Here is a 17,446-nt window from a genome sequence, read left to right on the forward strand (position 1 = left end):
TTGCTTGGAATGTCTATAGTTGTGTTAGGGTCTCGGATATAGAGTTCTAAGGCTATCTTGCAGGCTTCAGTGGTTGGAACTTCTGTAAAGAGGGATATAACATCGAAACTGGCCATTAAGGCTTTATGATTAAGTTGATTTAGATTAGACTTGAAATTAAAAGAGTCTTTGATGAATGAGCTGGCTGATGTTACATATTTGGAGAATGCCCATGCTATGTATTTACCAAGATTGTAATTAAACGATTCATATGTGGACATTATTGGTCGTAATGGACAATCTGGTTTATGAGGTTTGGGGATGCCGTATATTTGTGGTGTGCGTGAGTCAGTTTTACGTAGGTAGGAATAAAGTGTTTGTGAAATTGTGTTGGCTTTTTTCATTTTTTAGTAGTATTTTGTTCAGTTGCGTCTCGTGTGTCTTTGTTGGATTTGTGTGTATTGGTTTAAATTTGTTCGTGTCTGATAGGATGTTCTTCATTTTTTTGATGTATTCATTCGTGTTCATTATGACTATAGCGTTACCTTTATCTGCTTTTAGAATTTTTATGTTTTTGTCTTGTTTTAGGTTTTTAATGGAATTAATGTCTCTTTTTGTAAGATTGTTTTTTAGTTTTCTGTTTTGTGAAATTATGTTAATGGTTTTGTGAGAAAATTCTTTGAAAAAATCGTTTAAGATGTTGTTTTTAGGTGTTTCTGGAAAATATAAATTTTTAATTTTACCTGGGAAGTTTGGCTGTTGGATGTCAATAAAATTATATAAGTTGTCTTTTTTCTGTTGGTTGTTTTTGGTTCTTTCCTTGTTTTTGTTCTCTGTAGAAAGTATCATAAGTCTCCTGGCTAGGTCTTCTAAACATGTTTTGATTTCTATGGTTGGAATGTACCTAGGTGCTATTGTGAAGTTGAGTCCTTTGTTAAGTAGTTGTTTCTCGTCTGTGTTTAATTGTTGGTCGGATCTGTTAATTATGAGGTTAGTCAACGGTTTGTCGTTTTGGTGTCGTTTCTGTTGTTTGCATCTTAGTTTTTCTAGTTTTTTGTTGTGGCAGATCTTTTTGTCTCTGTCGTTCTTAGTATTGATTTGGTTTATGTTTCGTTGTATAAGTCCGTAAATCTCTGTTTAATGCAGCATGCCAGTTGATGGTCTAGTTCTTCAAAGAACTGCATGACTTACAAAAACAAAAAATGAACCTAGACAAATAAGCAGACAAATAACCAACATTTGGCAAAAACTAGTAACAAAATATGACATTCCAGTTAATACCAAATTTATTCAAAAAACCAGACACAAAACTGAGGTCTATACTATGTAAAAACTACACTGACAAACACAACACCAACATTATTTATAAAATACAATCTGATAACTGCCACGACTTCTATATTGGAGAAACAAGTAGAAAAATGGAAACCAGATTCAAAGAACATAAAAAGTCACCTTCACACGTTTTCGAACACTGCAAGTCAAATAAACACAACATAACCATAGAAAAGACTCAAATACTAAACAAAGAAACAAACATAAACAAACGCAAAATTAAAGAAGCCTTACTTATACAACAACTTAAACCCAAAATAAACCAATATAAAGGAACGCCTTTATACCTATATTAATATAATAAAATAAATAAATTATATACTCAAACATCTAACACCGCCCTCTACATTCCGACACTCAGTTACACAACCCCTTCCAAACATGTGGTCAGCTTCCGGTCAGTTACCTCTTTCTTTGTGAACCTGACGATGACCAAAGAAGGTCGATACGTTGTTCGCTCTTCTATGTAAAATATTTTCTCAACCCAAACGTTTTTGCATATATAATACAAGTATGCGTGGATGTCAATAAGCGACATTCTTCTGCTTTTTTGTTAAGAAGAATTGGAGAGGATATGATTGAGAAGTTTAAAATTGTAAAGGGAATTGATAATATTGGTTTATAGCCTTTTTTTCGTATTTAATAATGAAAATGGTAAAACTAGAGATAAAATTAAATTTTGGCAGAAGGAACTTTCTTCAGTTAATGTAGCTTTATCTTTCTGCCATGATGGGGTGGTTCTCAGAACAAGCGCTTTATCTTTCTGCCATGATGGGGTGGTTCTCAGAACAAGTTATCTTCATACATGATAGATGCCGCTGATTTAAGAAAGTTTAGCAGGAAACGTGATAAATATTTGAATAATAAGAACTGGCTTTTAGCTGTTTTTATGTTTAGTTATGTTAATGCATGTTATTGGCCTTTAACGTTATATTTAAGATAAACCACGATAATATGGTTGCTTGTGACTGATTGTCATTTGCTTGTTGTTTTTGAGATTTAGATTTAAACCAAGATATTTTTGTATTTGTCAATGATAGCTGTGTGTTTTTACTAATATTCATATTTTAACGAAGACAATGTAATTTTTTGTTAATAAATGTACATATTTGCTGTTTTTGATATTCGTATTTAAACCAAGACCTTGGGGTTAGTGTCAATACGCTTCATTTGCCTTTTTTTTTTTTAGTTTGCATTTTTGAATTATTAAAGAATTGTGTTTGAAAACGAGCGTTATCTATTCGCGTTTTCGTTAATATTGAAATTCAAACCACATATTTTCGAGACAGCCGATATGAGTATTAGCGCTTTAATTAAAATAAAGTACAGAACAGAAAAAAAACAACAACCTAAAGATGACCTAACAACATTGTTTTGTACTTTATTTAAAGTACGGATACTTATACATCTTGAGAATACATTTTCACTTCAAGTGGGTTACTCATTATTACGTATATTCAAACCAGTGAGACTTTGTCATGATCGCCATCTATCTGCAATTTTTAGCTTGCTGAAGGAAAGACAATTAACGTCTGTTTTGTAAAATTCATGAATGGTAGGCAAAAGTTCATAGCGGTAGATTTGTTCAAAATGTTACCAAACATAGAAGCTTCTAGATCGGAATGTTTTTCTTTATTTTCACTTTCTTACAATTACGAGATGGAAAAAGTATGTGTGGAACAACAAAGTGTTCCTTTATTTATATGTCCAGAATTCACGTCAGACTATAGCCTGTAAGTTAAATCGAAGTACTACATGCCCTTTATTGTTGTTTTTCTTTTATTCACACAAGACAAAAACTTGGTGGGTGCTTTTTCTCTTTTCAGTGGTGCGAAACTGAGAATTGGATGTGAGTGCTGAAACAGCGAATATTATTTTTGTTTTATAGTCACAAAAGATTAATGTGGGTTCTTGAGTGTTAAAATAATGAGAGTTTTTGTTTTACAGTCAGACAAGTATATATCTTTTACTCGTTGAAAGTAGTCTATTGGCGAAGTTTTGATGTATAATGACCAGATGTTTAGAAAACATTTTGATGCCTCTTGAACTACTGACTAAGCCAGTTTTGGATGTCTGTCATTATGGAACACCTAAAGGAAATCAGGTGGATTTGAAATGACCTAGAAACTCTAGCACTTTGGAATGCTAGAGTGTGCTTCTTCAGGATTCGAAGGAGTGAATGTTTGAACAATGTATTGATGATACTAGCGTAATGATTATACGAAGTATCACAAACAATCAAAATTATGACGACTAAGTGGGTTCTGTTAATAATAATGCATGTCACAATCAGTCTTCAATGAATAAGTTAATTTGCAGAGGAATGGTAAATGACGTTATGATCATTAACGAATATTTCAGGAACAGATCTTGGCAACTGACTACTGTGCAGTAGTAGCTGTCTATTCAAGTCATATAACCTTGAACGGCGTGAACTGTTAACAATAAAGGGAATGAATGTTGTAATGTTGATCATTCAGTTTCTCACGTGCTAGGCAGATATACGGCAGTTTTCGTTATGATAACAAAGTTCACTTTTTCAGCACACAAGATATGACAAAACGACAAAAATTAACCATAAGAGAAAACATTGCTAAACGTTGCATGCAAGGTAATTTTGACTGCGATTTCTCATTTTTGGACGCAGTATACTTTCACGAGGTCTAAAACTTTGTTAGTAGTGTAAGATAATAATTTATTTGTATTTGTAAAATATCGGTTTTTCAATCATAATCAAATTGTTACTGACAAAATGAAAGGTTTTAGCTTGAAACGATTTCGGAAATAGATGTTCATTAGCGCAATGTATCTAATGATTACTGACCAGATGGCGTGCTTTAGGGGATACCAAGGAAGATAAAATGAATTAATTTCAAGTGATGTCATCCGAATTAAAAGAGGTGTGAGGCAACTATGTGTCTTTGAACTTCGTTTGTACAATTGTACAATGAGAAAATCCTGACAGAGATCGAGGATTTACAAGGACTAATCGTTAGCGGACAGGGTTTGAACAACTTACGTTTTACTGACAACACAGTTTTAATAGCTGATTCAGAAGAGCAACTGTATGAAAATTAGATAAAGTTGTTTGTGAAACGAGAAGAAAATAAGTATTAATTGTAGGAAAACAGAATACAAAGTAATTTATAAAAAGGAAGTCATTCCTGTATACAGTAACATAGATAAGACAGGTGAATACTTTGGAAGACTGGATAACATCAGATGGTAAATGTAGTCATAAAATAAACGGATAATGAAGATGGTAAAATACGTAATTCTGTAAATAAAAAATACAGAAAAATGGTAAAAATTTATATAGGAGCAAAGCTAAGTATTTTGGGCTCTTAAGTTGCACCAGTTCTCATGAATGTATCATAATCTTGGACAATATCGTCAATTATGGAAAAATGAATTGAAGAAATTATATTATGGTTCTTAAATCAGATCTTGAAGATATGTTAAATAAGTTACAACGTAAGTTAAGTTCTTTTGTTAAGAGTAAAACAGAAGATATGTTAGATAAGTTACACCGGAAGTTGAGTTGTTTTGTTAAAAGCATAAAAACAAAATATATTGGATAAGTTACACTGTAAGATAAGTTCTTTTGTTAAGAGCAAAACGAAGCAACAGACAATTATCATAAAACAATAGTTGGAGTTTCTAGAACATGTTATGAGGAAAGAAAAAATGAAAGTGTGGACACGACTGGAAAGACTGAAGAGAGGAGAGACCATGGAAGACATAGGTTGTCTTATGTGAAGAGTCTATCCAAATTAATGAATATATCGATATTATAAACTATACGATTATACTAATTATTACTGACCAACCAAATTTTTTAGCTCGTTGGTTTTACTTTAGAAAGGATGGTCTTTTACAATATAGTCACTAATTATTACTGACCAAACAAAATGTGTTAGCTCAGTGGTTTTATTTTAGGAAGGATGGTCTTTTAGAATATAGTCACTAATTATTACTGACCAAACAAAGTGTGTTAGCTCAGTGGTTTTATTTTAGGAAAGATGGTCTTTTACAATATAGACACTAATTATTACTGACCAAGCAAAATGTGTTAGCTCAGTGGTTTTATTTTAGGAAGGATGGTCTTTCAGAATATAGTCACTAATTATTACTGACCAACCAAATTTTTTAGCTCGTTGGTTTTACTTTAGAAAGGATGGTCTTTTACAATATAGTCACTAATTATTACTGACCAAACAAAATGTGTTAGCTCAGTGGTTTTATTTTAGGAAGGATGGTCTTTTTTAATATAATCACTAATTATTGCTGACCAAGCAAAATGTGTTAGCTCAGTGGTTTAATTTTAGGAAGGATGGTCTTTTACAATATAGTAACTAATTATTACTGACCAAACAAAATGTGTTAGCTCAGTGGTTTTATTTTAGGAAGGATGGTCTTTTTTAATATAATCACTAATTATTGCTGACCAAGCAAAATGTGTTAGCTCAGTGGTTTTATTTTAGGAAGGATGGTCTTTTTGAATATAGTCACTAATTATTACTGACAAAATAAAGTGTGTTAGCTTGATGGTTTTATTTTAGGAAGGATGGTCTATCAGTATATGGTGAATAATTATCACTGACCAAGCAAAATGTGTTCGCTCAGTGGTTTTATTTTAGGAAGGATGGTCTTTTAGAATATAGTCACTAATTACTACTGACCAAACGAAGCTTGGCGATTTTATTTTAGGAAGGATGGTCTTTTAGAATATGGTCACTAATTATTACCGACCATGTGAAATGTTTTAGCTTGAGATGATTTTATGGGAAATGTAGTTCCCTAATAGAGATCCACTAACTTTATCCATCATTTTTCAATGTACAATGAAAATTTAATAGCACTAGATAATTAACATCCAAATATCAAATCATTCTTGAACATGACTATAATTATAAGTTCCAGTTTAAGTATGTTAGTAGCTCCTAATCAGTAATGCAGCTTTTTTTTTTTTACAGCCATTTCTCACCTCTTAAGTTGTGTTAAATTAAGCAGTGAGGTTCTTAACGGCTGGTTCTCTTACAGCCATCTCTCGCTTTCAAAGTTCTGTTAGGCTTCATAATTCCTATCGTTCTATACAGTGGGATACTAAACGTTATCTACTTAGATACTGTTATCTTTATTACAAAGTAAGAGGAGCTGTTATACCTAATAGAACCTTCTTTTCAAACACTTTGTTGCTTGTGATAAGATAAGAGTATGCATTGTTTAAGTAGTTATAACAAAAGATGAACGTTCGCATTGTTTTGTTATAACAAAATTTTCGAACTTAATCTAAATTCCTAAACTGCTTCGTAAAACGACCTCTCGTTATCAATAAAGCAAACGACATTGAACCAATCAGAGTTTAATTGACAATGTTAAAGACAGTTAAGTATGTGTTCCAATTGTACCTTGTTACTATTAGTGCAAAATTCTTGAACTCGACCCCGGTACCAAAGTACCAACACAATGCTTTTAATCTATTTATAATTTTATGGTGGTAGTTGTTATTATGTTGATGAACTTAAACTGAATTTTATGTTAATTTTGATGCTATTGAGATGATATCATACAAAATTTTACATTAACGATACTACAAATATCGGCTGCTGTGACAAGTTACCTGCTACAAAGTTCTGTTACAACAGTAGAGTTTCGTAACGGTTAGTTATTTTTTAGTCTCATCTAACCTTTTACAAACTTCTGTTACAACATTGTAGATTCGTATTTGGCAGTTACTTCTCTATTGGAAGTCTTTGAACACAACACACCTGTTAAGTTCTTTTACAACAGTGAAGTTCGTAATGGATGGTTTTTTTAAAGCCATGCCTCATCCTCTCAGTCCTGTTACAACAGTGAACTTTGTATCTGCTTTTCTTTTTACAGCCATTTCTCACCTCTTAAGTTGTGTTAAATTAAACAGGGAGGTTCTTAACGGCTGGTTTTCTTACAGCCATCTCTCGCTTTCAAAGTTCTGTTAGGCTTCAGAATTCCTATCGTTCTATACAGTGGGATACTAAACGTTATCCCATAGTCTTACCAGTAAAAGGTTTCCACATTCTTTCACAGTCTTATATCTTTTAACTCAGCATTTTAGAGAAAAGAAAGTATTAAAAGTTCACATTCAATATTTTAAATTTCTATTCTAGATTGGGATTCCTACTGGAAGGAAACAGAAGTCTGAACAGCAGACATGAATATAATGATCATGCAAGTATGTATGTTTTATCACAATTCTTTACTAAAACTAAATACAACATTGGGAAGTAAACACACAATAATTTAAGTTTACCTAACTTATTATTGAGTCTCCCGCTGGGACAGCGGTAAGTCTACGAATTTACAACGCTAAAATCAATGGTTCGATTTCCTTCGGTTGACGCAGCAGATATCCCGATGTGGTTTTGTTATCCTAGTGTTTATATGGTGAACACGTTACAAAAAGAAGTGGTTTACTGAATTTAGTTTTCGAAATCTTTCTCAGTTAACCTAATTTGTTTAGCTGTTAGCAAGAACCAAGAAAATCACATCCAAATGTACAAACGTCTTGGGTCGTCTGACCAATTTTCAATATTTATTGTTGTTACTTATTACAGTATTATTTGTTTAGAATGAGCCAGTAACTTGTATACTTTCTAATAGAAATGTTTTCATGAATCCATCATTGAAAGCAGATCTCTAGCTTTATTAGACGTTGCATTATAATACTAAAAAATGGAATAAGTGATGTCTTAAAGGTCAAATTAAATATTATTACATGAGTGTGTGCTTTCTTATAGCAAAGCCACATAGGGCTATCTGCTGAGCCCAACGAGGGGGATCGAACCCCTGATTTTAGCGTCTTAAATCCGTGGATTTACCGCTGTACTAGCGGGAGACATTATTACATGAGAAACTCCAGGTAATTCTGCTCTAATAATTTGCATTCTGTTGTTCATATACACTGCTGGCCAAAATCTTAAGGCCAATGAACATAAAGAAAAAATATGCATTTTGCGATGTTAGACTCAACCACTTATTTGAGTAGAGCTTCGAAAGATAAAAATAATAAAAAGGAAAATAAAAATAAACTTTTTTAGCATTTAATAGGGGAAAGTGTGAACACTATGAAATTAGCCTAATTACTAGCTGGTCAAAAGTTTAAGACCATACCAAAAAAAGTTCTAAACAGAGTAAGAAATACCCAACAAAAGGTCTCAGTAGTGAGTTGCACGGTCGTCATTGCGAATAATTTCAGAGATTTACTTTGGCATGGTCGATATAAGCGTTTGCAGAAGGCTGAATGGAATGTTATTCCAAGTGGTGAAGATGGCTTCATGAAGATCATGCACTGTTTGGTATTGACGTCCATTTCTATAGACTTCCCTTGCCATCCACTCCCAAACATTTTAAATGGGGTTCAGTTCGGACGAACATGCTGGATGGTCCAAAAGAATCACGTTATTTGCCATAAAAAAGTTCTGTGGGCATTGTGGATTGCAGCATTGTCCTGCTGAAAGATCCAGTCATTTCCACACAATCAAGGGCCTTCAGTCAATAAGGATTCTCTCTCCAATATGCCAATGTAACCAGCTGCTGTTTGACACCCCTGTATAACCTAAAGCTCCATTGTTCCATGAAAGGAGAAAGCACCCCAGATCATGATGGAACCTCCTCCACTGTGTCGTGTAGAAAATTTCTCCGGTGGGATATTCTTATCGTGCCAGTAAAGTTGGAAGCCATCTAGACCATCCAGGTTAAATTTTTTCTCATCAGAGAACAAAACCTTCGTCCACTTTTCTACGTCCCATTTTTGGTGCTTCTCAGCAAAGTTTAACCGAGTTGTTTCGTGGTGTGGAAGGAAGCGTGGCCTTTGAAGACATTTACAGTTTTTAAAGTCTTTCTCTCGTAGATGCTGTCTTATTGTTCTTAAGCTGCATTCTGCGTCCATAAGGTCCTTAATCTGGTTCGACCATCGTCTGGTGTCTTGCCGGACAACCCGGCGAAATTTCCTTGGGCTGACCACTTGAAATTCTAGTTCCGTATCCCTCAGGGTCTTTTAAGAAATTTACATCAGCAGTTTTACTTCACCCAATCTCACCAGCGATGACACGTTGAAAGAGATCTTGCTTTTGCAGCTCGACAACACTGCCACGTTCAAACTTTGTCAACTTTTTAACCTTTGCCATGTTTTTACCCAATGTAACACAGGAGATGTCAGTGGGAGATGTTGACAACGCTAATGCTTGAACACAAATAACTAAATTTCGTTACGTGTTTACCTATTAACGCTTCGTTTCAGTATGGTCTTAAACTTTTGACCAGCTAGTATATAGGCTAATTTCATAGGTTCACATTTTCCCTATTAAATGCTAAAAAAGCTTTTTATTTTTATCTTCCCTTTTCTTATTTTCATATTTCGAAGCTCTACTCAAATAAGTGGTTGAGTCTAACAACGTAAAATGCATATTTTTTCTTTATCTTTATTGGCCTTAAGATTTTGACCAGCAGTGTATATAAACTCTATTGTGCACAGTCGAATGCTTTACGATATCTTTCTTTCGCTTTTTGTTTTGATATCATGACGGATCGTGTATTGTTCCTAAGGGCTTTGTGGGAATAACTTATTTCTCAAAACCATAACAAGTTCTGTGAAATGTTTAGTGTTTATCAAACGATCTCTTCTGTTTACACGATTTTTTGAAGTTTTCCACCCACATGTTCTTTACTGGTTATAAAACAGGCAACAGTATTGGCCACTTCATTCCCGACACATGATTACCTGGTTTAAATCAGGCGACAGTTCTCCATTCCCGATAAATGATTACCTGGTTAAATCAGGCGACAGTTCTGGCCACTCCATTCCCGATACATAAATACCTGGTTTAAATCAGGCGACAGTACTGACCACTTCATTCCCGATACATACTTACCTGGTTTCAATCAGGTGACAGTACTGGCCACTCCATTCCCGATACATAATTACCTGGTTTAAATCAGGCGACAGTACTGGCCACTCCATTCCCGATAAATAATTACCTGGTTTAAATCAGGCGACAGTACTGGCCACTCCATTTCCGATACATGATTACCTGGTTTAAATCAGGCGACAGTACTGGCCACTTCATTTCCGATATATGATTACCTGGTTTAAATCAGGCGACAGTTCTCCATTCCCGATAAATGATTACCTGGTTTAAATCAGGCGACAGTACTGGCCACTCCATTCCCGATACATGATTACCTGGTTTAAATCAGGCGACAGTACTGGCCACTCCATTCCCGATACATGATTACCTGGTTTAAATCAGGCGACAGTACTGGCCACTCCATTCCCGATACATGATTACCCGGTTTAAATCAGGCGACAGTTCTGGCCACTCCATTCCCGATACATGATTACCCTGTTGAAATCAGGCGACAGTACTGGCCACTCCATTCCCGATACATGGTTACCCGGTTTAAATCAGGCGACAGTACTGGCCACTCCATTCCCGATACATCATTACCTGGTTTAAATCAGGCGACAGTACTGGCCACTCCATTCCCGATACATGATTATCCGGTTTAAATCAGGCGACAGTACTGGCCACTCCATTCCCGATACATAATTACCCGGTTTAAATCAGGCGACAATTCTGGCCACTCCATTCCCGATACATGATTACCCGGTTTAAATCAGGCGACAGTACTGGCCACTCCATTCCCGATACATAATTACCCGGTTTAAAACAGGCGACAGTACTGGCCACTCCATTCCCGATACATGATTACCTGGTTTAACTCAGGTGAATAAAAAGAACACTCTATTTTCAATACATGATTTTCTGTGTTTGACTGTTGTGGCCTGATGGAATGGAATATTATTCACCGTTGTGAACGAGTTCTCTGTGTACTATTAATTAAATATTTTTCTCCTTTGGGATTGAATATTATTTATCTGGAATAAAGCATCTTGTGACGGTTTTAATAAAAGTTCTTCCTGACCAGAATAACTTAACATTCATTGAATCGTTTACAATAATGGAAAGGTCAAATTCTTTCACAGACCCGGAACTTCATGTCATAATAGACATTGGTTTCTTCATGGTGCCTAACGCAGATGCTCTCCTGTATGGTTAGACACACAAAGCATCTTCAATCGACATGTGTTCCACGGTAATCTTGTTATACACTGCATCTCTTTGTGAAACTAGGTTTATGTTGTGGTACTTATGACAATCCATTACACACATACATCTTTATGACAACGTAACAAGTAATATGTTAAAGGTCAATTCATGATTTATATTTCAACGAGTCTGTATCCATCTTGATTTGCAAATGACAACGTTTAATCATGAAATACGCTGGGAAAAATACTTACTTCCAAAACAAAACTCAAAAATTTAATATTCTACGTAGGATTGATTATCGTATGTAATAGATGAATTAAAAATGTCACAAACTGTTGCTGAAGTAACACAGTATTTAAAGTTATTTACATGTTTTGTTAACAGCAATTTTCTAAAACTTCGTTGTTTACTTTTAATACAGATGTTCTTTACGACTGATGTCGAAGTGACGATACTCTTCGAAGGGTGGAGAGTAAAGAATGCAGGAGGTGAATAAAAAGTGAAGAGTAGAATGTAGGTAGTCAGTAAATAATTGTAAGTTACAGGACATGTGAAGAGAAGAATGTAGGTAGTCAGTAAATAATTGTAAGTTACAGGACATGTGAAGAGTAGAATGTAGGTAGTCAGTAAATAATTGTAAGTTACAGGACATGTGAAGAGAAAAATGTAGGTAGTCAGTAAATAATTGTAAGTTACAGGACATGTGAAGAGAAGAATGTAGGTGGTGAGTAAATAATTGTAAGTTACAGGACACGTGAAGAGAAGAATGTAGGTGGTGAGTAAATAATTGTAAGTTACAGGATACGTGAAGAGAAGAATGTAGGTGGTGAGTAAATAATTGTAAGTTACAGGACACATGAAGAGAAGAATGTAGGTAGTCAGTAAATAATTGTAAGTTACAGGACACGTGAAGAGAAGAATGTAGGTGGTGAGTAAATAATTGCAAGTTACAGGACACATGAAGAGAAGAATGTAGGTAGTCAGTAAATAATTGTAAGTTACAGGACACGTGAAGAGAAGAATGTAGGTGGTCAGTAAATAATTGTAAGTTACAGGACATGTGAAGAGAAGAATGTAGGTGGTGAGTAAATAATTGTAAGTTACAGGACACATGAAGAGAAGAATGTAGGTGGTGAGTAAATAATTGTAAGTTACAGGACACGTGAAGAGAAGAATGTAGGTGGTGAGTAAATAATTGTAAGTTACAGGACATGTGAAGAGAAGAATGTAGGTGGTGAGTAAATAATTGTAAGTTACAGGACACATGAAGAGAAGAATGTAGGTAGTCAGTAAATAATTGTAAGTTACAGGACATGCGAAGAGAAGAATGTAGGTGGTGAGTAAATAATTGTAAGTTACAGGACACGTGAAGAGTAGAATATAGGTGGTGATTAAATAATTGTAAGTTACAGGACACGTGAAGGGTAGAATGTGGGTAGTTAGTAAATAATTTTAAGTTACATGACACGTGAAGAGTAGATTATAGTTGTGAGTAAATAATTGTAAGTTACAGGACACTTGAGGAGCACCATGTAGCTGGTAAATAAAATATTCTTGGTGGCAGGGCACTTGTAGAGTAAAATATAGGCAGTCAGTGAATAATTATAAGTTACAGGACATTGAAGAGTAGAATGTGGGTGGTGAGTAATTTTTTCCGATATCAACTCTTACGGTCCCCCATGATCAGGTGATTAAGGTACTCAGTTCGTAATATGAGGGTCGCGGGTGTGAATATCCGTCATACGAAATATGCTCGCCCTCTCAGCCCTGGGGATGTTATAATGTTATTGTAAATCCCACTGTTCCTTGGTAAAAGAGTAGCCCATGAATTGGCTGTGGGTGGTTATGTCTAACTGCCTTTCCTTTAGTCTTATAGTGATGAATTAGGGACGGCTAGCGCAGATAGTCCTCGTGTAGCTTTGTGAGAAATTAAAACCAAACACACAAACTATCTGCTCTTAAACTTTAGAGCGGTGTGTTTTAAACATTTTCTCTCTGGTGTAACTCAAACAAACCTTATGATTTAAAATGCTAGAACCGTCGGTTTTTGATTTCCGTGGGTGGTAACAACAGATAGCCCAATGTGGCTGTATTATAAAACATACTCACGTATTTAAAATGCTTGTCTACTTGAAAAGATGATCTGAAGATGAATACATTACAATAATCCAATCAGATATTTTAAAAGAAAATTACCAAATAAATGATAAAGTAAATATTGATAAAACAATGTACGCCTGGCTATCAAATACTCTGCATGTTCAGTGTAATCTGCTACTCCTTATTGTAGTTTTTTTTCCAAATACTCTGCATGTTCAGTGTAATCTGCTACTCCTTATTATAGTTTTTTTTCCCAAGTGTTTAGAAAATAAATTTATGTATTTTTGAAATATTTAACTAAATTTGATTCAGATTATGATGTTAGTTGAACCATCTACACAACCAGTAACATGTCACCTTTATTCCAGAACTAATTGGGTCAGCGATATTTGTTTTTCTTCTGGCTGCATTTTACGAATGGTTAAAGTACTTCCGAGAATACTTGTTCCGTAAAGACAATCCTGATGATCTGAATGAACAAAGACCTCTCATGTGAGTTGTACGGAATTTACATTGAAATATATACAAAATATATATTGCTTTGAGAACAGTATTAGCGATACAAAAAAAGCATGGTAAAATCTCCCAAGAAATTTATAGTAAACAAAACAAGTGAGTCAGACCTAAAAACATAACAAAGAAAGTCAAATCGAAGTAGTAAATATTACAACAGCACAATAAACAAGGAGCACGAGATAAAATTCGCATCAAAAATTGAATAATAAGTGGAGTTGTTTATAACCTGACAACGAATAATACATTTAGCAAAAGAATGAAAACATATTCAACAAAAGTCGGATGAAAGTATATTAACAACAAAATAGTTGTTGTACATTCTGTTGTTTGTGTCCTGTATTAACTGTGCAACAACCATAACCACCTTTACAATCTTCTCTCCTTGCCTTACGTAACTGTGGGCCCGGCATGGCCAAGCGCGTAAGGCGTGCGACTCATAATCTGAGGGTCGCGGGTTCGCATTCCCGTCGCGCCAAACATGCTCGCCCTCCCAGCCGTGGGGGCGTTATAATGTGACGGTCAATCCCACTATTCGTTGGTAAAAGAGTAGCCCAAGAGTTGGCGGTGGGTGGTGATGACTAGCTGCCTTCCCTCTAGTCTTACACTGCTAAATTAGGGACGGCTAGCACAGATAGCCCTCAAGTAGCTTTGTGCGAAATCCAAAAAAAACAAACAAAAACAAATACGTAACTGTGCAACAACCATAACAACCTTTACAATCTTCTCTCCTTGCCTTACGTAACTGTGCAACAACCAGCACATAATAACCACCTTTACAATCTTCTCTCCTTGCCTCACGTAACTGTGTCACAACCAGGACATAATAACAACCTTTACAATCTTCTCTCCTTGCCTCACGTAACTGTGTCACAACAAGGACATGATAACCATCTTTACAATCTTCTCTCCTTGCCTTACGTAACTGTGCCACAACCAGGACATAATAACCACATTTACAATCTTCTCTCCTGCCTTACGTAACTGTGTCACAACCAGCACATAATAACCACATTTACAATCTTCTCTCCTTGCCTTACGTAACTGTGTCACAACCAGCACATAATAACCACCTTTACAATCTTCTCTCCTTGCCTCACGTAACTGTGTCACAACAAGGACATGATAACCATCTTTACAATCTTCTCTCCTTGCCTTACGTAACTGTGCCACAACCAGGACATAATAACCACATTTACAATCTTCTCTCCCTGCCTTACGTAACTGTGTCACAACCAGCACATAATAACCACATTTACAATCTTCTCTCCTTGCCTTACGTAACTGTGTCACAACCAGCACATCCACCTTTACAATCTTCTCTCCTTGCCTCACGTAACTGTGTCACAACCAGGACATGATAACCATCTTTACAATCTTCTCTCCTTGCCTTACGTAACTGTGCCACAACCAGCACATAATAACCACCTTTAAAATCTCCTGTTTTAATTTTATAAAATTATCTAACAAGGTCATAATTTTTCTTCCCTTATTTTTTGTATTAACTCTGTTATAACCAGGATGTAATATTTGTACTTAAACAGTGTTGCATGAAACAACTATTATTTTTATTTCTAACCTTTATATTATTTCATCATTTTTCCAATACACTTGTAATCCTAACTCTTCTGGTAACTCACAGTTTCAAAATCAGATATTATCTTTCCTAATTTTGTTTGACAAATATTTGAATAACGAAAGATAGTTTTATTTAGTAATTTTGTTTTTGTGCTGATAAAACTTGTTAGGAGAAATCTTTAAAGTCACTAACGTTTATAATACTGTTATGTTTAACAGCAGTTACATTGCATAGCATAGTTACTTCCAGATATACTATGGAAGGTATAGCTAGTTGCCTTCTTGATTCCTAATTAGATATTTCTTTACGGTTTACTACTATCAGCTTATTTCAATGAACCTTCTTATTGTGCTGATTTAAACTGTTTTATCCGCGTTTCCTACTAACAGAAGCCAATTGACCAACGTGCGCCACGCAATCCAGACTGGGCTCCACATTGTCCAGGTCGTTATTAGCTATTTCCTGATGCTTATTTTCATGACGTACAATGTGTGGCTTTGTATCGCTGTTGCACTGGGAGCCGGTGTTGGTTTCTTCTTGTTTGGAGGGAAGAGAGCTGTTGCTGTACATTTCACAGAACACTGCCACTGATGAACTGCATTTCAAATCCTGACTAAGATTTGAAATGATATCAAAATAAAAGAAGACACAAAACGATTTCTAAACTGTGAAATGATCAGATCTAACAAAAATGATAAGGATGAGTCAACGTATAAAACCTGTAAAAAGTTCAAAATTAAGAATGTTTTTAAATTAAGGTTTTTCAAATATTACTCAGTAAAATAAACATCTAGAACAGTTTGAAAACCAAGGTTGTGCATGATATATAGTTATTGAACATTATATTGATTGATAAATTAAAAAACTTAAGATATTTTAAAAAATAAAACTGTCTAAATCAACTTACCAAAGATTGCTTAATAAACACCAGTTCTTAAAACTACAATTCTGTTAGTGGTTTTATAATTACCTTATATATTCTTCCTCTATACCTAGTCTGAACTACTTCGATTTGGCATACCTTCATGGTTTCTGTTGAATTTTGAAGGGGGTAACATGTTCGCCTGTCATTCCAGCAATACATTATATGACTTTTTTTTTTAATATGATAAGGTCCAGTTGTCCCTGCTACACGTCCTTCAAATGTAAGAATCAAATAGCAATGTGTACTAGTCCCAGTTTCTTACACTATATTAATCAAAGATATGCTATACAATTTTTATTCAATACAGTATTATCACCAATAGGATAGGATAACTTCATCCTCAATGATTTTAAGAGTAGGATATAAAATTTTGTTTATTGTGTGCTCTCTTGTAGCCCTTCAATGACAGCCTATTGGCCAAACTAGCTGGTGCCAACCATCACTAGTCACAAATAATAGCCTATTGGCCAAGGAGGTTGGTGATAAATCCCATACTGATTAAGCATGCTGATGCAAACAATCACCACCCACAACTGATAGCCTATCGGCAATGCATCTATACAGTAGAAGTTTAACTTGAATTAAGATTAGTTTAACACTGAGACCCACTGGTATGTTACCAAAAAGTAGTACCAATTGATCAAGGTCTGCCATTCGTGGTACAACAAGACATCTTATATTCTCAAGACGACTGGTATGGGTATTGAAACTTTAATTAAAATAGAGAAGAATGTTTCAACCAACAGTCTTGAGAGTACATTTTTGAATGTTTCAACCAACAGTCTTGAGAGTACATTTTTGAATGTTTCAACCTTCGTACCAACAGTCTTGAGAGTACATTTTTTAGTTCAAGTGGGTTTCTCGTCATCACGAATAGCACACCTTGTTTCTTGCCATGTGAGCGGGTACTTTGTTGTCTGC

General features: G+C 35.0%; 1 protein-coding gene across 2 annotated transcripts; it reads left to right on the plus strand.

Annotated features, from left to right (window-relative positions):
- The first annotated feature begins 3,852 nt into the window (after nucleotides 1-3,852).
- On the plus strand, nucleotides 3,853-16,546 carry LOC143230142 (high affinity copper uptake protein 1-like). 2 transcript variants are annotated; one of them, XM_076463218.1, is made up of 5 exons: nucleotides 3,853-3,925; nucleotides 7,464-7,528; nucleotides 11,830-11,896; nucleotides 13,877-14,000; nucleotides 15,990-16,546. In XM_076463218.1, exons 2-5 carry the CDS (start codon nucleotides 7,508-7,510, stop codon nucleotides 16,189-16,191), a joined length of 414 nt encoding a protein of 137 aa, XP_076319333.1. In that variant the 5' UTR covers nucleotides 3,853-3,925; nucleotides 7,464-7,507; the 3' UTR covers nucleotides 16,192-16,546. The 2 variants fall into 2 exon arrangements, with proteins under 2 accessions (XP_076319333.1, XP_076319332.1); XM_076463217.1 differs by lacking the exon at nucleotides 3,853-3,925 and adding an exon at nucleotides 6,758-6,977.
- The last annotated feature ends 900 nt before the right edge of the window (nucleotides 16,547-17,446 follow it).

This window comes from Tachypleus tridentatus, chromosome 10 (assembly GCF_004210375.1).
Source record: "Tachypleus tridentatus isolate NWPU-2018 chromosome 10, ASM421037v1, whole genome shotgun sequence".
Lineage (NCBI taxonomy): Eukaryota > Metazoa > Arthropoda > Merostomata > Xiphosura > Limulidae > Tachypleus > Tachypleus tridentatus.

Excerpts from the sequence above, each read along its gene's own strand:
- LOC143230142 (XM_076463218.1), top strand. The coding sequence starts at position 7,508 with ATGAATATAATGATCATGCAA. Across the intron at positions 11,897-13,876 it reads GAGAGTAAAGAATGCAGGAG|AACTAATTGGGTCAGCGATA; the intron begins GTGAATAAAAAG and ends CCTTTATTCCAG. Across the intron at positions 14,001-15,989 it reads AATGAACAAAGACCTCTCAT|AAGCCAATTGACCAACGTGC; the intron begins GTGAGTTGTACG and ends TCCTACTAACAG.